Raw genomic sequence first — 23470 nt, 5'->3', positions numbered from 1 at the left:
TGGCCATGGATCTAAACTGCTCTTTAGGTCCTTTTAAGAATGCATCGCCCAGTTCTAAGAAGTGCCGCCTCTCACCATTTGGGACACCTGTCCCCCCCATATTTTACTCCCTTGGGGCCTGGGTCTCAAGAACAGAGATCCTTCACTGAAGGCAGAGGGCTCCACCACACCCTCCCCCTCAGTCTCTGTTTTTTCTAACTCTCCTTGCAGCCTTATCATTCTTGGCTTTTGGCCAACTGCCTCCCCCAAGGTGCAGTCTCTGCATTATCGGAAGAAATTGGTTTCGCCCGTGGCTATGTAAGAGAAAAGTCTAGCCAAAGCCACTCCAATCATCTCCTCCATCTAGGGCACTCTCATCTGCTGGCATTTTCTTCAACTATTTAAACCCTCTCTTCTTTCCCATCCTCCGTCCCCTCTAAACTCTCGGCTGGAGAGGACTCTTCTCCACCCGTGCCTCTTGCAGGGGCTCCCAGCCTCCCTTCCCTCAGGCCGCATGGCCTCCCCCTCCCCCACCCAGACGCAGCTGAGCAAGGAGAAGAGGTCAGACCAGCTCACCTGCCAGATCTAAAGAGAATGTTTCTTTCGGAATGCTCTGCTTTTAACCCCCGTGTGTTCTCAGAAGCATATCCAAATCCCAGTGGCCACACCAAGTGCCAATTTCAAATCTGGCCACTGACTGGTTTGACCACAACCCTTCCAAAAACTCACTTCCGGGTCAAACCAAGACACTAACAAAGAGGGCAGAAAGGCAGGAAAAGACAAATACAGTATCCACAACAGGAAAGCTTATATAGCTTATATGTACTCTGCTGCACAGCAGCTAGTATGGCTGGTACAAGTCCCTCAAAACTTCTCACATATCAAATAATGACCAATTTCAGGGCAGGAAAACATCAATGCACAAGTGCCTGCCATCTCCAAAAGGTGGGTAGGTTTGCAATGGTAGATTCCTAAGCAAAGCCCAGAGGGAGGTGAGGAGCCACCTCAGAACAGTGAGCATGAAATGGACACAGTTCTGTCACAGACCTGGCTTTACAGACCACCAAGCTAGGACCTGGCCACTCAATAGCAACAGAGAAACTTGCCAGGACCTTCACTGCCTTATCCCTCTCCAAATTACTAATGCCAGCACCAAGGCTGCTGCTGGCTGCTGCCAGCTATGGACAGGAGGGCAAACAGTTAAAAGCAAATAAGTAAAATCAGAGGTCTTGCCCACGACAAACCCTGCTGTATTTTGTCCTCCAAACTCACCCAATTCCTCAGGCTTCTACAATGAAGAAATGAAAGAAAGGAGGAAGCAAGGCTGCTTTCCCCAAAACGTTCCTCTCAAGGCCAAGAATCTTAGGAGATACTCTCTTCTACCTAACAACACATTTGTGCCTCTTATTCAGTTAATTGCTTTTGGCCAAGGAGACTCTGTCTTCTGAAGTCTTTAAAAAATGGAAACATGATGTAAAAGTTTCACATGCACTAGAGAAAGAGAAATTAAAATGATTGCACATGAGATTTGGTGCAGAACCAAAAGGCACAGCCATCCATGGCTCAGAGCTGGAGCCCTCCCTCTGTATCCACCTCTAACCCAGACCTTAACACAGCAGCAATTTAATATAAATTGTTGCAGGAGTATCCTGAAGTGATGAGGAAAGTAACCCTTCTCCCTTGTCCCACATCCCAATCCTCTGATAAATGGCAATATAAAAATGGAAGTGTTTCCATAAGATAGGCAAATTGGTTCATGACCGCAACATAATTCAGGATTTTTATTCCATGTGAAGCACAGTGAAGCACAAAAGGCCAAGCTCATAGCAATATCTTCTCAGTATTTACCTAAGGGGAGAGCTGCTGCCTCAAAACACAATTCAGAAACTTTTCATTCCTCCAGTAAAGTGCAACCATGCACTTTACCAGCCACAAAATCCAGTTGTGATACTCTCCCAACTTCATCCAAAATGTAACTGCCACCACAGTTGGGCCACAAGGCAGTCACATGTTTAAAAAAAAAAAATCAGCAGTGAAGGTTATTGTACTATTAGAAGCATAGCAAGGGACATTATAAGCTCCACTCCTGGCCTGACTCCTTACCTTCATAGCAGGGCAAGAGCTTCCTCCCTTTGGACTGCAGGTCAGGAGGAATGATGTTGCAGAAGCCATGGGGCAAGATATACTCTGTCTCATAGTAGATGTTTTTCCAGCGGTGTGCACATGCCTAAACAGATCACATAAAATGGGTTACTGGCCCAGAGTCACAGGAGATTACTCTGACCATGGCAGGGCATGCATGAACAGGACGACTCAGCACCACCTTCACCCCACAAATCTATTGTACTCTCCTTACATTCTAAAGTATCTTCTCATTGTTACCTTCTGCAGCTCAGGACATTGTCTGACCTGGCAGCTCAGATCTCAGCCTTCACATGTATGTAATTAGGAAAACAAGAAGTCTCAGAGCCTATGCTGGAAATTACAAAATCTCTGACTGCGCATGAATCCCCACAGACAGCAAAACTTTTCTAACTAAAAATGCAACCCAGCAAAAGGTGAAAAACAGGAATAAAGACACTGAGAATACTCAGAAGGTTATACCACCAAATAATGCATGTGTGAGTCAAAGGTTGGTTTCCACTGGGAATGGCAGCTCTGTGTTCTGGTGACAGATGTGCTGAGCCTTGCTTACTGGTTGTGAATTTAATTGAAAACGCCAAGAATTTTGTAGCAACAACAGTGGCAACACTAGCCAAGGTGCAGACAAGCTGCTGAGCTTTATAGTGAAGAATGAGATCATCCTGAAAAACAGGATTCACCAGACACTAGCTCAGTACAACTGCCACACACAGGCACACATGCAAGCAATGTAGAGTCTGGTTCACAACTTCTCAGAACCCATTTGCTCCAAAAACTAACACTTTATTGCTGCCAGCCAAACCACAAGTTGGTTTCTGCTCAAGATTTATTTGGAATAAAAGAAAAGGAAATGTTAAACAGCAATGGCTTTGAACTTAGCACATGCCAGACCTTATCTCCAGCTGGTCTGAGTCTACACTTAAGTCACTGAAGATGTGTCAATTTACATAATTTAAAGCTTAACTCCATGCTAATAGACCAAGCCTCTATGCTACAAATCATCTCCTTCACATGCCTTTGGCTTTTCCTGGATGCTCTGCATTAATCCCCTTCATGAATCCCGTATTTGACTCCATCCTCCCCAGATGAGATAAGCTCTGTCTTCCATTTCTGTGTGCTACCCCACTTTTCTGCTTTAGCACCTCCAAGCTGCCCATAGGAGCATCTCAACACTGTTAAAAACTATATCCACTCATAACGCAGGCACAGCTGTGTCACCTCCCCACTAAAGGACATGGGATGTGTATCAGCCACTGAGAGGCTCAAAATTCAATCCAGCCACCAACAGATTTCAATATACTTATGTCCAGAAAGATATAAATACGTAATGCTACTCTCAAAGAGCAAAATCAGTTGTGCAAAACCTGCTCTACTGTTAGCAGTACTACATTTGATATTTATTGCTTTCTTAATTTCCTGTGCTCAAAGAGAGGCACATATTTCCACATATGGCTATCACAGAGGGACAGTGAGGGGCTCTGGGGGCTGCAGAAAGTTTTGCACCACACTGCATGCTGCAGACTGCCACCTGTGATGCAAAGAATCTTCTGAGGGCACTCAGCTCCACAGCCAAATGCATGTGAGAAGTACAATAAAGAGCAGCTTTGGAGACTCCTGTATGCACTTTGAGGAGGCTCAGTTATGATTTCCATCCCCACGCACTACCCATTCAAAATTCAACAGCAACCGATAACCAACATGTGAAACACTCATTTTCAGCAAAACCAGGAAATAGCTTCTGTCCTGATGGATCTGTGGCACAAATATACACATGCACAACCACTGCAAAGACAATGTCATAAATACACATACCGTTACAGCAACAGCATCATCAATCCCAACTCTGGATAGAAATTCAAATGGAAACAGTCCAAGAGTATTTTTTAAAATTTTGCAAAGATAAAGGATTGTGGTATTATAATTTTATATTTCAGAAACTGCAAGACACTCACATAAATTAACCTACTAATTAATCTCTCTCAGAAGAGTACAAACAATGGAGTCAGGGACAACAACAGTGTTTCATCACAAGCAGGTGGCTTTGCTCAGGAGTGAGGTGCAGAAGCCAAGAAATATAAAACAATATAAGGAAAGAAAAAGCTGCTGCTGGGTAAGAAGTATGTTCAAAATCAACTGGAGGCTACGGGCTCAGTCTAGCAATTCTGGACACACTTAAACGAATCTGTTAAGCCTTGGGTTAACGACCACTTTTCTGTACCTTCATCATGATGTGTATTCAGGCACACTATAGTTCACCACTGACTGCCTTAGTCTGCAAACCTTCAAGGGATGAGCTCTCCTTGGTTACCCGGGTTAGTACTTCCCCAGACTTCCCTGTGCCACTGCTACAGAATTTGACCTTTTTACAATGGACAGGAGTCCAGCAGCTCCTCTTCCTCCTCAAAACTCATTTCTCTGCAGCCAGATAACCAGCACATTTGTCTCCCTACCACAACACACCCAATTTCGTTTTTTCTGTCTTCTCAAAAGCATTTAGAGTTGATTACAGTTCACTGTATCATTCAACATTGCCAAGGCAAGGTGATGTGGCTACATGCTTCCTCCTCTGGCAGCAACACCACATGTCTGAACAGGTCTTTGGAACAGAAGCAAGTCACCTGAATTTGAGGCAATTCCAAACAACTGACAACCTATGCACCCTATTTTAGATGCAAGTTATAGGTAAGTCCCTGTGCAATAAGGAAACCATTAGCATACTTTGGTGCTCAGCAGCTGCAGCTGGGGTACAGGTTCCAGCTCTACCACAGAACAGGGGAGAAATTATACAAACCCTTGAAGCAAAATAAAATGCTTCCGAGCAAAGCAAGATGAGATATCTATTGATGGCTGACACTGCAGTACTGCAGTATTATGAACAGGCCATTTCAGAACTGCTGACACTCGGCTTTTGTGCATATTGTTGCAGCCACCAGCTCTCCTCCACAGGAAGAGCAACACAATGACAGAAGTGGCAGGTATTCAGGAAGAGCAAGACTGAAGGATGTGGCTTATCTCCCAATCACAATGCAATGCCCCTGGTTCCTCTCCCAACAAAAACAAAAGGAGGAATTTTACTGTTTCAGTTTTGAAAGAATGGGCAATATCAGATGTATTATTGCAGTACTGAGATTAATGCAGACTGGCTGCTAGTATATCCAAGGACAAGAAACTTTCTCATTCAATCTTACTCCTACATTTGTTTATATCCTCACTATTTGATGCTTTACTATTTAATCCATCACACAAACACCAAATTCTGGTTTAGTAACATCCTGACACAATATGGGCTCAAACACAATCTCCCTTTTACCAAACACCAACTAATGCCCTCTGGCATGCTCCTCACCTTCCCTAACTGGCACTCTTACAGGCAACTGGGAAAGGCTGGTAAGAAAAAAATTTAGGCCACAAAGCAGCTACAAAGCAAAAGCATACACTTCTTTATATAACCCACAATTAAACTGTGTGACTAGTTAATTTAACACAGGATGCCAAGAGCATGAATATTTCACACAGGCAACTACACTTGTTTATGGGAAACAAAAAATCCACCCAGGACTACTGACCAGAAAGATATTGGTCTGACTTAAAGGAATTCCTGGAGGAGATGCAGTAAATAGAGTTTAATGTCTGACAATATATACTCTACACACTCCTAACTAAAGAAACACACTCAAGTTATCTAGCAATTAAAAAAAAGGCAAATACAGCTATGAACACATATTCAGACACATCTCAGAAAACCAGTTTTTCAAATGGGCCTCAAAGAAAAGTTATATTTTAAAGAAATGCTGATCCCTAAAATTAGAAGAGTGCATGTATGGAAAACCATCTGTGGGAAAATCACAAATCTTTTTCAGTAAAAAGTTCTCAAAACAGAGAGCAACAATGACCTGAAACATATAGGTAATTTCCTTCCACAAAGGAATCTGTATGCATTCATTTCAGGCTCTGTTTACACACAGATGCGCATAGACATATAATTAGTAGTTTAAGACTTTGGTGATAAATAATAATGACAATTATATAATGAAAAATTCTCCGGTATCTCAACATGGTCTGTGTGGTAAGGGGCAGCATAATCTTGTCAGAGGCCTGAATTAGGATTGTTTTAGATCAGTGTCACTTGTGGAGACATTTTACCAGCCTAAGCTGCACTGAAATAAGCATAGTACCAGCTGTGTATTGTACTTTACCTATATTTCACTTTTAACCTGCTTTATGTATGAAATGTCTACCCTCTTAGCCCTAATCCAAGACCACCCATGTCTCTCACCCTTGTAGCCTCCATTTAGCCAGCCAGCACCCAGCTTGGCAGTTGCTTGGCTTTTTGCCCCATTAGCATTCCCTTCAATTACTGCTTCTCTTCAGGGACATGACCCCTAAGCATCAGCTGCAACCTGCTTCCCTTGGAACCAAAATACACAAACCTGCTATTCTTAAAATATAGTTTTGACAAGAAATTAAGAGTTGCCTGAAAAAAATTATTAACAACCTTCTAAAAATTAATTAGGATGAATGCTAGCCTGATGACTGGACAATGAAAAGGATGTCTCTCAAGGGTAGTGTTACCCTGTTAAATGCAAGTTACTCCTCAGTTGTCACACACAACTGATTCTCTACAGCTCGGATACACCCTGAAAATATAAATTGCTTACACTACCATGAATGCCTTAATTTTGGCTTCTCTTGTATATGTTTACAGTGCATTTAATTTATGCCCCTCTTTCTCCCCTCCTCCTTTAGTCCTGAACATGTTTAAAACATCCAAGAAAAGTAAAGATAGCCCCTATCACACTAACAAGATATATACCAAGAGAGATAAGGTGAAAAAATATCACAATTCTGTGACAGAAAGGTATCAAACCTACCTGCTCTCCCACAGGGAAGTCGGTGCACAAGGATCTGGGGCATAAGCACCTGTACCCTGAGCACATATTAAAAAAAAAGATCTTTGAGGGAAGCAGGTTTATCCTCTTGCCTTTTACAGGTGATTGGTACAGTAATCATTGCACAAGATCTTTCTCACTAGCAGCTTTTTGACAGTTTGATGTTAAATACAAGGGCAGTTATCTATATCATTGGAAAGATGAGGCCAGCTAAAAGTTTCCTATTCACAAACAGTGCTGTTTAGAATTAGACTGCTGTCAAGGTTACCCTGATACAACCTTGATATTTGCCTGCCACATAGAATACACACAACATTTTGCTGCAAATTTATTTATATTTCTGTTAACTTCCCTGCAGACACGCTCACTCAGGTAGACAGTCAGAATCCAACCATGGATATATGTACAGGCAATAAATGTAAAATCATAATGTAAAATACCCATGCTTTCTAGAAAGGGTTTTGCCAAGGACTCTTTACAATATCACAGGAAAAGTTTTGCGAAGAAATATTGCACATCCTAAAGATTACATCTGCTCTCCTTGTCCCGTCTATATGCACAGTAACCACACCAAAATCAGTAAGTCAATCCACACACAGTTAAGACATCTCTACTTGCACCTCTTCTACTTTGTCAATAGGAAATTAATATAGATAAATGAAAAATATGGCCACAAAGAGCAATTTACATTTTTCCTTGTAAGTTTTGAGACGCAATTCATATGCTCAAGGAAAATGTATGCTTTCATATTTCCTACATAAACACAGGCAAACTACAAAAAGAACAAATTATCAGAATACCTCCCAGACAAATTGTATTTATTTAGTTCAAAGATATAAACCCTCAGACTTAGGAGGAAGTCGTTGGCTGACACAAGTCAGGTGTGATGGCTTGGAATCCTCTCTCTATCAATCACGTCCTCTGGCTGGGGCTCACTTCTGCTTTGCCACTCGTCCTGGCTAGATGGTGACAGGGAAGGCAGCAAATCCCCCCTTTGAGCACCGTTGAATCCCAGCTACCAGTGACGGTGCAGTATAAAATCAAAGAGCAGCACCATGGGTTCTGGGGTAACTTTATTCGATGGTAAAACTTCCCCTCTTCAGCGTCCCAGGACCCCGAACTGGGGGCAGACAATGACTTATATACAGGGGGCAGGATACAATCTTTGTTAAATCAGGAGAATAGGGAGTGAAAAACAAGGCGGGGAATACAATGTATAAACCAGTAAATAATTTCAAGGGAGGAGAATATTTTCAGTGAGCTAATAAAATTTGGAGAAATACAAAAATGACGGGGAAATTTCTCAAAAGAAGGCAGGTTGGGGAAGAGACTGGCATTGAATGAAAGGAGAAGTAAAAAGATTCTGGAAAAACAGCAGGGACAAAAGGAACAGCATAAGGAAACTACAAAATTACCAATCAAACAGTAAACATACTAATAAAACAAAAAACACACTACAACACTGCTTGAAGAAAGGGACTACAGAATCTGCTGCCTCTTACTCTGGACTCTGTCAGTCACTGCCCAACACAATCCTGATGTGCTTAGTCAGGCAGCAGCTACATTTTTAACAACATCAAAGAACAGTATGGACTTACCAGCACACTTCCACCAGCCTTTGGCTGTCTAGCTAGGCTCACACCCATCCATTCATCATCTCTGTCTTCCTTACAGGTCTTTCCACAAAGCATGCCCCGAGAATTGCCTACAGAAAAAAAGGGAAAGGCAGCAAGGCAAGAAGACATGAATTTTAAATACCTACCAAAGAATCCTGACAAAAAAGAGATTTGCCATCAAACATTTGACAATGCTTTTCTTTCCCCCTGCATCCTGATTATTTATTAGTTTGTGAATGCATTAACTGGGGCAATGTTCTCACTCTTAAGTGACACCATGCACATAAACAGCTGAGGACAGACCCTCTTCCCAACAGCCAACAGCTATCACACTATGTTCACAGCTCTACTTAAATGAACCACCAAACCATTAAGTTTGGGAGAGGTATCAGATTGCCTCCTGAATGCAATCTTGAAAATGAGATCAGGGGCACTTAAAAAAAAAAAAAATACTGAAATCTGCAGTCCTGTCAGGCAACACTCATGAATCCATGACAATGTATAATCTGGTAGAGGACAAACCACTTAGCCAAAACACTGTCTTAACACATGTAAACTTCATAAACAGAAATTCTACTTAGTGTAAGTATGAAAAGATTAACAATGTCATATTTTATAAAGGCAGAAAAAGCAACATGTCACCAAGAAAACCAAAATATTAAAATGCTTCATTCTTTACCATCATTATCCAGCAGGAAGTTTTAGATTATAATTTTACTTTAGGCCTCCACCTTCCCCTGCCTCAGACAGTTCATCAGAGTAACTGAAGTCAACCCTGATCCCATGAAATGGCATACAAGAGATCTCACTGAGACCACTTGAATACAAAAAGTAAACTCAAGAAATTATTTGCTGTATTATGAGGGAACCCATAGATCACCACATTACCAATAACACCACATATCGTGAGCCCATCACAGCATTGCCTGGGGTCATCCCATGCACTTTGACTTCAGCACTTCCTGGAGCAGGCAGTAGCGCTCCAAAACATGTACATAGTCACTAACATGACAAAAAGTCACACTGAAGCAGGAGAAAAAAAGACAGAAGCTCAGGGAAAAATCCACATTATCTGGTTACACTCTGTAAAGAGCAAGCAAGGTCATTGAGAGGATACCAGCACCAGTGGGATGTTATTTTGTAATGCCGAAAATAATATGACACTTTTGCTAACAGTGTTCAAAATCCATCAGGAAAGGCTGATGGCTGCCTCTCAATATTTTGGGGCCAATTTGAAGTTGGAAGAAGGACTGCTGGCCATGCAGTTTGGATTTTTTTGGTTGCTTCCTGCTGTGCCAACATCATAACTACCCACCTCTCCCCATATCCAGTTCTGTGCATCTTCTGTCAGGGTTGGTATGGACTCGACACTTAAACACTGCTCCTGGGGACTGAACAGAGGTGCTGTATTTAGATTCTGCCTTGGGAGCACCAACCAAGACCCTGGAAACCAGAAACAAAGCAACAAGTGATTAATTTCAGGAGGGAAGAAAAAAAAAATCGACAAACACCACCAAGGCTCACATTGCCAGAGCTTCACTAGCACAAACACTTTTTTCAGCAACCTTGTAAAACAATGACACCAAATGACAAACTGAAAACACCACACACAATAAAGGCAGTGAAGCCTCTGTGCTTCTCCACAGGGAAGCCACAAATATTTTTAACAAATACAATTTCCATTAGGACTGTACCACATTTAAAGTGACACACCCTCACCACACACCTCCCAAAAGCTTTTAGGATACCGTTAGGAGCATCTGCATCCATTTTTCCTCAGTTTTAGCCACATCAATCCAGAACTGATACACACACAAGCAGATAAAATCCGAACCTCCTTCTGGCTGCAGTCTTGCCAGGCAGCACAAGATTTGTAAGCTTGTTTGGAAGGTGGAGGCACCCAATTCTCAGAACATTCTATACAATTACATCTTGAATAAACAACAGCAAGAAATCAAACCAACAATACAACCATATCTCTTCCACATACATTGCTATCAACCAACATTTATCATTAAGGCTGTGCAAATTTTACCTGGCTTTACCTGGATCCCACATAAGATCTAGTGTTTCTTGGTAGCACCAATGGCCTGCTCTGACCATAGGGTTACCCTCAAAAGAAAGATGGTCAGCACTTTCTAATCACTTGTGCTAGGATCTAGTTAAACTCTTTAACAACCAGGCTTCTATCCTCTCATGCCCTAAGGGATGCTTTTTGAGGAAGATTACAGGGGAAGCACAAGTATTGAAGTACAATTATTTTACTCATGTCTCCTCATTAGAAGTGTGGATGGATGGAATGTAGGAAAATAGATAGTGATGAAGGTAATCTCAGCCCTAAGGAGTTACAGCTGTACTAATTATCAAGCATTAGGAATAGGCCTACCCTATAATAGGCCACAGCCAGATCCAATTAGGATAGGTATTGTAAAAGAGTAGGTTGGCCGATGGAGATGTAAGATGGGGTTTGTTGGCTGTGCAGAGGAGGAGGAGGAGAAGGAGTCAGTGCTGTGAGGAGCTGCCCATAAGAAATCCCCGAGAAGGTACTAAACCTTTGCAACAAGATGGCAACAATTGGTGACACCGATGTGATCAAGGACCCAGGATGGTGCTGGCTTCCCCCTGAATGGCAGCGTGTGCAGCAGGACACAAGCTGCGTGACAGAAGTGGCAAATGGCATGGCCACAGTAGTAGCTGGTGCCTTAGCAATAGCATGGTCGCTGAGGAGTAGGGGTGGAAGTTTGCTAAGTCACTGCAACATGAGCACTGGAACAACAGCAAAATGCAGCTCTGAGAGGCAGACAATGTGTAAGAGAAGCCCTCTAAAATTTTATAGTGGCCATCTCCACAGTAATCCAATGTGATTGGGAGGGGGCTGTAGGGCGAGGTGCAGCCAGAGATGGAGCACAGCGTAGCATTGAGAGCAGCAGGGGAAGCTGACTGGTCTGGACCTGACAGATTTTGACACCTGAGCCACTGGGGGCACAATGAGAAATAACCTATTGAGTGCAGAACAGATTATTTTATATACATGGAAAGAAGTTAAAGAAAGACTGTGAAATATAGTGTCAAAAAGTGGGCGAGGCAGCTGCAGATTTGGCTGCTACCTGGAAATCACTTTAGAAGACTTTAAAAGAATGGAAAACAGAGCAGGAAAAGAGAGGCTTGCAGTGATCAACTAATACAACAAAAACTTTAGAAGGAAGAAGAGAATTATTAAAACAGCAGTGGGGGCTGGGGAAAGAGAAGCTTTATTATTTAGTATGGTGTATTTATTTGCTAATGAAATGTGTGCATTTTGTTTGTGAATTGCAATTATGAATCTTTGATTAAGCATACGTTTAAAAGTTTGTATTCCATAAGCATAAGACTGGAGAGATGCTGGATCAATGTTGTTCAAAGTTCTATAGCTGTTGATGAAGTTAGGTAGCTGTTGATTTGTTGCTGTCTTTTTATTATATAGCCTTTAACTTATTCTTGTGAGTTGCCTTATAAAGTTGTACAGCTGTTGATATTGTCAACATTTTAGAGAGAGAAGTATAAAGGTTTCTGATTATATGTAGTGTAAATTTGGGTAATATGTAATCTAAGTTTGGGTAAATGCTTCAGAAGTATAAGTGTAAGGGTTTCTGATGATATGTAAGTTTGAGTCAATATCCTGGAACTATAAATCTAGAGAAACTGCAACTTTGTAAGTAAAAGAAAAGGGGGAATTGTGCATGGGTGGGATGTAGGAAAATAGAGATAGTGATGAAGGTAATCTCACCCCTAAGGAGTTACAGCTGTGCTAATTATCCAGAATTAGGAACAGGCTTGCCCTTAATAGGCCACAGCTGGATTCAATTAGGATAGGTATTGTAAAAGAGTAGGTTGGCTGGTCAAGATGTAAGATGGAGTTTGTTGGCTGTGCTGAGAAGCAGTCAGTGCTATGAGGAGCTGCCCATGAGAAATCACCAAGAAGGTATAAAGCTTTTGCAATAAGATGGCAACATAAAAGGATAATCTTTCTCAAGAAGTTGTGACCCCAGACCTGGGCAGGTGAGGAGGAAGAAGGAGGTTAAGCAGGGGGAGGGCAGCTCCGAGGAGGGCAGTGGGGAGCACCAAGTAGCTAAGTAACAAGCAAGTTCTGCAATTCTCTTGTACTGTCACGCATGACAGATCTCCTGAATGTAAAAAAATCCTCACCAAAGTTAAGCCCAGGGCTGGAACTAAGGGCAACCATCTCTAAAGGGCTACAGCTCCAGAAGTCCTCTGTGCAGACCCAGGCTACTACCTGGGAGGCAGCAGCTAACCAAGGAGACGCTGCTCTTCGTTTAACCATTAAAGAGCTATTGGTGCAAAGTCAGCCTGCATATGTAACTCTCTCACTCATAGATGGACAGCCCAGCACCAACCCCCAGATGGATATTTTCCCTGCTCTTAACGTTTCCCTCACCTTCCAATCTAAAGCTCCATACCAGTCACCGCTCATCATCACCATCCCAGTACACAAGGAGACCCAAGGCACATGGTGTACACTTGCCCAGCGCCAACCTGAGTCACCTGAATGAGCTTCTCCTGCATCAGAGCCTCATCTATACACAACAGGAGCACATCTCCACTCCTGACACACTGCCTTGGATGTTGGATGCAACAAAACTGTCCTGTGGTAAAAAAACACCTGATACATTTACAAAAATGTGAGAAACTCCTATGTTAAGTGACCATTTTCTCTGAGGTTTTATAAGCTAAACTGTTTCATTTGGAACATTGTGATGGAATTTCACTCTTGCGCTCTGTAACACGTATGTTTTCTCAAGTGATGAGAATTAATGTCCAAAATACTTAAATTGCTAAAACCTACAAAGGCTGTACACTTGGGGAGCAAGCGCAAAGGAGCCTGAAAAATAGCTCTAAATGGAAATCCTGCTAGGCAGGCAGCAGATATAAAATCAAATGCCAGTCATTTCATTTACAGAGGCAATGAATGCATAACATTCGCTTATTGACAGTCACAAGATCTAACAAAAATAAATGTTACTAGCTTAAAGAGTTACAGGTTCTAAGTGCAAAAGGAAACACCATGTTTCTATGAACTGTTATAACAGTGAGATAACACAGGTCACACTGAACTTCAGTTTAAAACAGGTTCTGCTCTAACCTAAGAAAAATAAATATGATTTAGCAACTAGTGCACAAGATATGTTGGGTGAAACAATGGAGCCTAAATTACAAAGCATTTTCATCTGTCTTTATAAAGATGAATGGGAAAAATAGATAATTAACAATTTGAGTAGACTATTGGTACAAATAATACTACTATCTTGAGCAATTTTATCTTTCAAAAAGAAAACGTACATTGCCATTTCTTCTTGTGGACTGAGCAGAAAGAAGCAGCCACTGACGTGTGCCAACGGCAAATTTAGTTTGGATTGTCTACACTGTCCGTGCATTCAAATTTGGTATTTCACATACAGCACATACTATGTCATCTTAGGATCTTGTCTCATTCTCTCACTCTTGCGCCTAAAACTCAGCAGTTGAAGCCTTTGCAGAGCCACTGCTTCATCTAGCATGATCCATGCTCACTCATGCCCTAAGATGGTTACCTTCAGGGAAACAGGAGGTTTGCTGTTGGTTGGTTCACATGCTTTTTGGTTGGTATTTGTCACATAATAATTACTTTCATTTTATTCAAAGGTTCAAGAATGGAATATTTCCTCTGTCAACAAAAAGACTTGCTTACTCTTTCACTAGCTTCTGTATGTAATGCCTTAACTGTTGTAAGGAAGTCACCCATTTAACTATCATGAGACTTTGAAGCAGACCTGGATAGACAACTCATTTCCATCTAAATACTTTGGGACTCCTGGAGCAAAAAAACCACCTGTTTGTATCTCCTCTACATATTTAAAACACCTTTGAAATATTTTGCAATGTTTATGAAACAGCACTGCAATCAGAGGAAGTGGTTTTTCTCTGCTACTATATCAAATCAGAAACACATTTCAAAACAAAGTCCTAGAATCTAATAGTCTTCTCTTATTTCAGTGCTGTGGAGCCTTGTCTGGCATGAACACAGAATAAATACAGATAGAAGAAGTAAAACTTTCCAGTATATTGCAAATACTTTAACCAGCATTTGTTTAAAATTACTGATTTTTGTGGTACACATTTCCAATGCTACTATATGACTACTTGGGCAGTCAGCAAGCAGTTCTCCAGCCTTTTGCCAAAAGGCTTACTGTGTGAATAATACTCTCTGCAGAGATTATTGATGAGTGTGGGTTCTCACCACAACCATACTATTCCATGGGAAACCCCTAGAATATTAGTGAGTAGCTGCATGAAGATACCTTGAAGGGGAAACCCCATAAAGAGAAAGAGGTTACTTTCTATGGAGAAAGGAAGATAACCAAGAACACGAGGAGGAGAGTTTGGAGCCATTTCAGCCTTTTTCCTTGAGGTGTACAGATATCTGTAAGCAACAGCCTCATCCCACCACCTCTGCGAAAAGAACATTGGGGTTTAAACCAAAATAGGGAGCAGAAAGGCCACTTAAGTTTCTCTTCTTGCACTCATATGATCAACAACAAACATCTTCATCTGTCTTGAGAAAATTATGCAGCTAGCATGGCTGGAAACCATGCACTGAAGGAGTTGCAGCAGCCAATTTTATTGGATGACAAGAAGCTTTCTTGGCCACAGAGAAGTTCACACCTTTTTAAAATTACTTCCTGAAGAACAGTAATGATCACTTCCCTGGTGATTCACCCTCAGGACATACAGATTTGCAAATTAAGTGTTGCATTTAACAAAAGGAACAGTGAGCAAAAGTGCAGAGCTGACCAATGGCTGGAGAGATGTCAAGCACATTAAGCATTGTCCTACAGTACATCAGCAGTGATTAGACAATCACAATTTAAAGACTGAGTACTGCAGGCATCATCACCTCACCACAATGTTACCTGTCAGGGGAAACAAATCTTAAAATATCCTCACATACCACAGCTCATTTCAAAAGCATACCAGAGCAGGGTGCACTATCATCATATCCCAGTTGAGTTTCTCCCCTTTAGAAAGGTCTCAGTTACTTCCAAAAAAAAAAAAAGCCCAGTTACTTGAAATAAAACCCTGTGTTTCATCAATGACACGCAGAGCAAGAAGCAGGAGGGCTGGATGATCCATGACCAATGACAGCAAGCTCAGGTTCCTCAAAATTCCACGGCAGAATCTACAGCATCACTGCTTAGATTATACACACAACACTCAGTCTCCACTGGGTCAATCTGTTCCCCACACCTGTGATAAACAACATAGAGAATAAAAATTTTCAGCTCCTCTGAAGTTGCTGAATAAAGCTTAAAGACTAAGCTGGCACAAAAACCAAGAAAGCCTATAAAGGTATACACACAGGATGATAAATGTGACTGGAACCAGTGGAGAAACAGATAAAGAGACCTACAGTGTTTGTTCGGGCAAGTTATATAAGAAGAAGCAATAGCACATGCCCGAAGAAAAAGTTCAAGGAAAGATCACCTTTAATATTGAAGCATACAACCACCAGAGACCCCTCTCAATAAACCTCCAGAACCATAAAAGGACTTTCAGAAGAGGCAGATGCATGTAAAATAGTTCTAGAAAAGTGATGTTTATGTACTGGATGAGAAACACATTTTAATGAATATATATGATTATGACAAGCAGCTTGTTATAAAGTCTCACAACATATGCAGAACAAGGAGAGATCAGCTGCACGTCCTGTGCAGATAAAGAATGCCTGCTTTCTATTGTTTCAAATTGTATTAGAAATTTTATTCCATCCAGTTCTGGACTGCCTACCTTCTGATTGCACACAAGTTTACATGACATGCATTACAACACATATCAAGCGGCCCAGATGCAGTTCAACCTTCATTATTTCAGCAGCAGTGCAAACTGGTGAAGAGCAGAGCTGATGGAATGATGCAACAGCACAGAAACCAGACTCATTTTTTATTGTAAAACTCACAGCAGGACACCATGCAACTAAACTGACTTCATTACTTTTTCATGCCGGATTATTTTGCCAGAGAAGATGAAATGGTCACCCTGGACTTGCTGAGAGATTTGAGGGTGTCTGCAAGAAGAGGGCATAAGGAGGGAAAGAGGGAGAGTCTAAAGTAACATCTTACTCATTTTAAAAAAATAAGAATCAGAGATTTCAAATTATTACCACCTTTTATTTGGAAAAAAGTGGGTTTTTTTTCTTTTTTAACTGTCTGGGGTTGTTTCTTGGTTGTTTTTTGAATCCTTACTCCAAGTTTCATGATTATATCCAGAGAGCAGAAGCACCTCAGCTTGTTCCTGCTCTAAATGCAACCAGACACTTGGTTTCTTGCTGAAAATTGCGATGATGGGTAACTGAGTAAACCTGTCAAGATTTACAGCCATAAAACCCACTTAAGGAAGGAAAAGCAGACATTTTCAGAAATACAATAATCTCAGCACATCTCTGTTGAGAAACACTTCTTAAGACAAGAAAATGTGCAAAGAACCGTCATTGCAATGAACTACTGCAGAAAACGTCAAAGGCCCTGACTGGCTCCACTACTGTAGTGGTGGCTGAACACCCAGTTCCCAGTTGTAATTCCTGCGTGCAGCAGCCTGACTATTCGTGTTTATCTGATTTAAGATTTCATACCAAATCTCTCACCTCCCTTTTTTCATTCTACATGAATATATGGCTCATATGAAGCCTGAAAGAATCACCAAACCCTGAACCAGTTTAATGGAAACCTACAGGCTTAAGGTAGGCAATACAGACAGGTGCTTTTGTGGTCTTGGAAAACAGAGACTTGAAACATGGAAGATGTGGCTATGAGAGAAACCATCTTAATATGAATTGGTGACTATATATATACACACACACAAATATGTTCACACACACCAGCTCACAGACAAGGCTATGGAAAACAAGACAGCTCTCATTATCAGAAGTATGTTAGGTGAGTATCAGGCCCACAAGCAGTGAAGGGCCTTGAGAGCATATTAACATATGAAACTATTTTAGATGAGTAGGAGCCCTATCAGCCTCAGATTTGATCAATCACATTTCTGCAGACTCACATAGTGCTAAACTCACTGGGCAAGCCTCCAATGCCCAAAATATCACTGTCTAAAGTTAAATTATTTCAACTACTTCCCATTGCAGTGTACACACCCAATCAACATGAGAAAACTGAAATCGCAGCTCTTCCTTGGATATATAAGTCACAAGAAGAAAGAAAAAAACTTGACACACAAAACCAAACAATAACCCTGACTCTTAAGAGGAGCTTCTTCAAAAAACTGGAAGAAGGCTGCATATACTTTTACAAGATTCATTATTGACCTTTAGGATGCACACACACATTACAAGCACAACTGCAAATAGCACACTAGAATCAAGGGAAGTATAACAATATTCTTCTCCCAACTTGTTATCCCTGTGTCAGTTGGGAACAGGATTTTGAAGTGCTCATGAAAACAAACTTCCTGGTCTCACAATGAAAAGAGGAGCATTCCCATCAGTGGTGACAATCCCACTCTGATGATTTCTGACTGTGCTGATGCTTACCATATTAAGCTGCCCTTCTGGGTTTTAGGCCTAACTTTTTTTTAAAAAAAAACCATTTAATGATTTAGATGTTTGGTTGGTTTGGTTTTTTTCTTCTGGTGCCGCAGCAAAGGCACCATGAATCAGTTCCATTTTCAAAAAAAATGGAATTTACATAACTGGAAATTTTAATTTTGAGCATCAGACTCCTAACAGATCCCTGCCTTCAGACAAATGCCCAACACTTAAAAGTCCATCATGTTTCTAAATGAAGTGGGGGTATCTCCAAGGGGGTATCTCTTGCTAGTCCACCTTCTCTTCCAAAAATACCACACCAACAGGTGCTATATGAACATCATTCATATTATCAATCAGAATGACAAACACCTACATAAGAAGCAACAAATTCTACCACTTTTTCCCACCACACTGCAGTAGATCAGCATTTCATTCACACTATCATGAATCCGCAGCAACTTGTGTTGAATAGAAGTTCCTTTCAGCCTTTGCACTCTTCATTGACTCCTGACCTAAGTTAAGCACTGCTTTAAACTGAGAAATTTTCTTCTCTCAGGGTGCTTTTCCTCTATGAAATCTTCTTATAAGTCCTTAAAAAGGAATGCTCCATGAAAGCCACTATGGAGAAAGGCAGAGCACAGAACTACTTGTGAACTAAAGGACGTGAAAGAAATTAATTTTTAAAGAACTGTATGCCAGAATGAATACATTTATTTAAACCACAGTGCACCAAAGTTCCAACATCACTAGCTGAATATCTAAGTATAAAAAAATAAAGACATGCTTTGTGGATGCTTACTGGCAGCAGTGGCTCCTACTCATATTAGGAGGGCACCAGAAGACACCAGCTAGGTCCAATTAAGATAAATCACTTTTAATTCTAACAAAGAGCCTCTAACCCAGACAACAAACAAGGCTATGGTCCAATGCTCTTTTCAATCAACAGGAAAACAAGAAGCTCGCCAGTTTCACAAATTTTTGGATGTAGATAAACATTCTTTCTTCGGCCATTTTTAAGTTACACAGACATTTCCTCTAAGATTTGGAAGGGTCTCTTCAGCCTCCGAAGGAATTTTGTCCCTCGCCAGGCAGAGTGCGGGTAGTTTAGCTCCGTGAATGCTGAGTGTGCTGCTCTCGGCGGAAGTTACCGGTAGTAGAAACATTACCCATTAACACGGCAAAAGCCATCATCATTCGTACCCCGTGCGCTTTTTCGTACGCAGTCCAGATGATGAGCGGCTAAATATTTCCCGCGTGGAAGAGGGATCGAGCACAGCGCCGAGACATCGGCCGCGGGCCGGCTGGTGCTTGAGGACAATTAGATCACAATGCCAAGCGCCAGCTGCCAGCCCAGAAAGGACATCCCGGTGTTAAAACGCCTCCCAGCACAGGGCCCCCTGCTCGCATAAGAGAAATTCCTCGTGCAGAAAGGGCTCGGAGCCCACAACTCTGCCTCCAAGGAACCCACACGAAGAGGTGGACCGAGCGCGGGGAGAGACCCCGCAGTCCAGGGCGGACGCGCCCCTTCGCGGCCCATTCGACGGGGCTCGGGTCTTGCCGCCCCGCTGCGGGAGAGGCGGCTGACAGGAGGGATGGATATCCCGGCAGCGACCGCCAGGCCGCATCCCCGCCACCACCCGCGCCCTCGCCGATCCCGGCACGCAGGGACCGTGCAACTCACCACCGTGTCCTATCATGGTAGTGCTGCAGGACCGAGTACCCAAAGAAGGAGCCGTTGGGACCCCGGAAAATCACGGGGCGACCCATGTCCACGTTGTAGGAGCGCACCACGGCCACCCACAGCAGCGTCCACAAAACCCGGGCTCCGCGCTGCCGCGGCTCCGGCATCGTGCGAGTTCCCGAAACAGCCGCCCGTACCGACACCGCTAAGTGCTGAACTCCAGCCCACCGACTCCACCCTGCCCCCGGCGCTGATTCCAAGGTTGCGTGTCCGGGCGCGGCACTTTTGTGCCCGCCCTGCGTCGCGTCTCGGTCCGGCCCCGGCGCGCCCCGCGTGTACCGCGCGCCCCTCGGCCTTGGCCGGCCGTGGCGCTGGCACCCCCTGGCGGCCCTGGGCGGTACCTGCCGTGCCGTGCCGTGCCGTGCCGCGCCGCGCCTGGCCCCGCCACCCGTCGGCCCCGGAATGCGCCGTCCTCGGCCCTGCCGCTCGGCTCCTCCCGCCACGGCACCCGCGCGTGTTCCCCGCGGTCCCACAGCCTCCCCCTCGGTGTCCCTCTCTTCCAGGAAACTGCCTGTCAGCTATGACTTTCTTTCATTTTTCCACCTACTCCCCTTCTCGCGCAGCCCCTCCCCCGTTCGGCCCCTGGAGGAGGAAAAGGGAAATCACAAAGTTTAGGATAGAAAGACTTGGAGGAATCAATCCTGACTTCCATTAGTTTGAGGCTATCAGCCCTGCTTGAATCTGGCACGTGGAGATGAATGCTTCATGAGTGACGGATGAAAGATCTGATTTGCATCACCCCGAAACGCACGGGAATTTTCTTGGGAAAAGGGAAGCCATGACGAGAGGCAGTGTCTTTTTTCAGGGCAGCAGAAATGAAAATACTTTGGGTAAAAAAAATCAGACCAGTGTTTTCTGGCAAAAGTACTTCAGGTTTGAAAAAGAAGCAGCAAACTTCATGGCTAAGTAAAAGCTGAAAATAATTGTTCTAATACTTAAAAAATTGACAATCTGAGAAAAAAAATAATCAGTCAAACATGTACTAATAGATGAGCAAGAGCAAAGGCAAGAAGATGGGCAGGAGATCTTTCTCCTTTTTAATGCCTTTATTAAAAAGAATCAGCTCAGGTGGGGAGAAATCGACAGGTCGCGCCCACGCCGCCGCTGCTCCCAGGCGTGGCACGGAGAAGGAGGGTGATGCAGCTTTGTCCGCTGGTCTGCAGGCAGAGCTGGGGATTCCGTCCTCACGGGAGAGTAGCAGATTCCAGCTTTTTGGTCTAACACCCCGGGTCGTCTCTTTAATCAACATCTTTTCAGGTTAGGGTGAGAAGCAAAAAGGATCCAGGCAGGTACTGGACTACGCTCCCATCCTTAGACGTCACTTAGGTCACTTGTTGGCTCGTAATTTTAGGGGTTTTCCCGGGAAAACTGTAAAAATTTGGGGCGCAATGCATTTCTCATCTGCATACTGGCTCTGATGTCACTCCTATCTTCCTGGTACTTGAGAGGGTGCTTGCGTCCCTCCCTGGCAAGTGGCAAGCATCAGGGGAACAATGGTTAATCACCAGCCATTAACAGGTAATTGAAGAACTCTTCTTTAACAGTGAAACTAACTTACAGCAACTGGTCTGACTTGTTTTTAACTCTGCAACCTAAAAAAAATAGATAACTTTCTATTCATAACAGTCCCCCCTCTTTTTCTTTGATCAGGCTTAAGCTTAAGCTTGCATCAACTTATAATTTTTGGCTCATTGACATAGAATTTCCTATATTTTTTCTATTGATTATAAATTTCTTCAGCACTCTGGTGATCATATTTACTAAACTTCATTACTTTTTTTGTTTTTTTCAGGTTAATTTCTTTAGAGATCCTTAGGTTATTCTGTACAGCAGATGTCACTATTCTTGTTAAACAGGGAAATAAGAACAAACTAGCAAGTGTACACACAGTGAAGGTTATAGTTTTCCAACTTTTTTTGAAAGTCCATAGATTATCCCAAGGAATCAAGTGTAGGAGTCCTTTGATTTCTTAAATATGCTAGTTTTCTTATTTCGTTTAAGGTGTTTCTAATGACTGCTACAATTAATTTGATTTGATAAATTACTGGTTTGGTTTGGTTGAGTTGGTCATTAATATGATTAAGAGCTAATGCAGTCTGATTAGATATTACTTCTAAATCTGATTGTAGTTTCAAAATTTTGTTTAACATATATTGCTTCTTCAGTTTTGTTTTTCTTAAATCCTCATATATAGGAACTCTTAAACTTGATCCAGATTCTTTGTGTATTATAAAGACAGTTTGTTTTATAATTCTAATGATGCAACCACTAGACCAGTCTCTTGGCAATTCAGTGGGTGCTGTGGTACCATTGACCCAAAACAGGTGTTTAGGGGTTTCCTGAAAGACATTAATTTTTGTCCTGCCCTCCCAATATTTAGAAATACCTTTTCCTTTGACCAGATTTACCAGGTTTGCTTCAGTAAGTATCACGTTCAAAGCACCACCAGGCTTCTCCTACAGGGTGCTCTCCCAGGAGTGGCTGCCTAAAGGTGGCGGTGTTCCGGGCCATCCAATATATTTTCTTATTCTCTTGATAAAGGATCAGTTGGGAGAGGTTAACACAATTGTTGTGGACTCTCAGCAAGGAGCTTACTTCTTTCTCATAGAGAGGTTGGTAGTACTCACTGCACGGCTCTCCTGGGCTCTCCAGAGCACCACCAGCAATCAGAGCCAGCACTACTACCCTTCCCAAGAGTCCGGTATGGGTCATCCTGCACAGCCTGCCCACCCGGCCTTGCCTCTTGAGGATTTTACTGCAAAGAAGTCTCCAAGTCCTTTAGAGTCTCTTGCTCCTCTGGTTAAACCTCTCTTGATCTGTCCCTGCTAATTTGGTCTCTCCTAGGGGAGCACTCTGGAGAAGATTAACCTGGGGTCTTTGGTACTAAGTTGGGACGACTTAACCAGAATTACTTATTAATAATTCTTAACTTTTACAGTTTTCTTAAAACACTTCAAGACATGTTATGATTCTAAACTTTTTTCTTATGCAGTTCATCAGTCTTTTTGAATGTCAACTTTAAGTCATTTGGTCCTTTTATAGTAGTATACTCAGCTGAATTAACTCCTGATGCGGTTGAATCCTGTCCTGAGTTAGAGTATGAGGGTGGTGTAGAATCTGGTCCAATACCAGAGGGAGACACTGACGAATCTTGTCCAATGCCCAGGGGTGAGAATGGGGTGGAATTTGGTCCAATACCAGAGGGAGACACTGAAGAATCTTGTCCAATGCTCGGGGGTGGGACTGGTCCTTTAATTCTCATTATGTGGGTCCAACTTTTTTCTCTGGTTCGCACAGCAGAATTAGCGATGAGGAGTACCTGAAAGGGGCCTTCAAATTTAGGCATTAATGGTCTATAATTCCAGGATTTTATTTATAAAACCCAATCTCCTGGGTTGATGTCGTGTGCTTTTGTATCCAGAGGGGAGGTTTGGGGGAGGTATCCTCTTTTTCTAAGTCCTTCTAGGGTTCTTCCAATGACTTCTAAATATTTTCTGGTAGCTCCTTCTCCTTCCAGATAGTCTCCTGT

General features: G+C 42.6%; 1 protein-coding gene across 5 annotated transcripts in view; it reads right to left on the bottom strand.

Moving 5' to 3' along the window:
• ITGA9 (integrin subunit alpha 9) overlaps window positions 1–20235 on the bottom strand; it is a 244994-nt gene extending 224759 nt beyond the window's left edge. Inside the window, exons 1-4 of one of the 5 annotated variants that reach the window (XM_064421253.1) lie at window positions 19882–20235; window positions 9942–10069; window positions 8609–8715; window positions 2083–2206 (exon numbers count right to left, since the gene is read on the bottom strand). In XM_064421253.1, coding sequence (XP_064277323.1) covers window positions 2083–2206; window positions 8609–8715; window positions 9942–10069; window positions 19882–20048 — 526 coding nt within the window. In that variant the 5' untranslated portion in view covers window positions 20049–20235. Of the gene's footprint in view, window positions 1–555; window positions 704–2082; window positions 2207–8608; window positions 8716–9941; window positions 10070–10661; window positions 10948–18999; window positions 19818–19881 lie in introns of those variants that run through there. The other 4 variants (XM_064421279.1, XM_064421270.1, XM_064421263.1 and 1 more) reach the window with 4 other exon arrangements.
• Window positions 20236–23470: the final 3235 nt, after the last annotated feature.

This window comes from Passer domesticus, chromosome 1 (assembly GCF_036417665.1).
Source record: "Passer domesticus isolate bPasDom1 chromosome 1, bPasDom1.hap1, whole genome shotgun sequence".
NCBI classification, from domain to species: Eukaryota; Metazoa; Chordata; class Aves; order Passeriformes; family Passeridae; genus Passer; species Passer domesticus.
The sequence above is the reverse complement of the archived record's forward strand: the minus strand, read 5'-3'. Positions and strand labels throughout refer to the sequence as shown.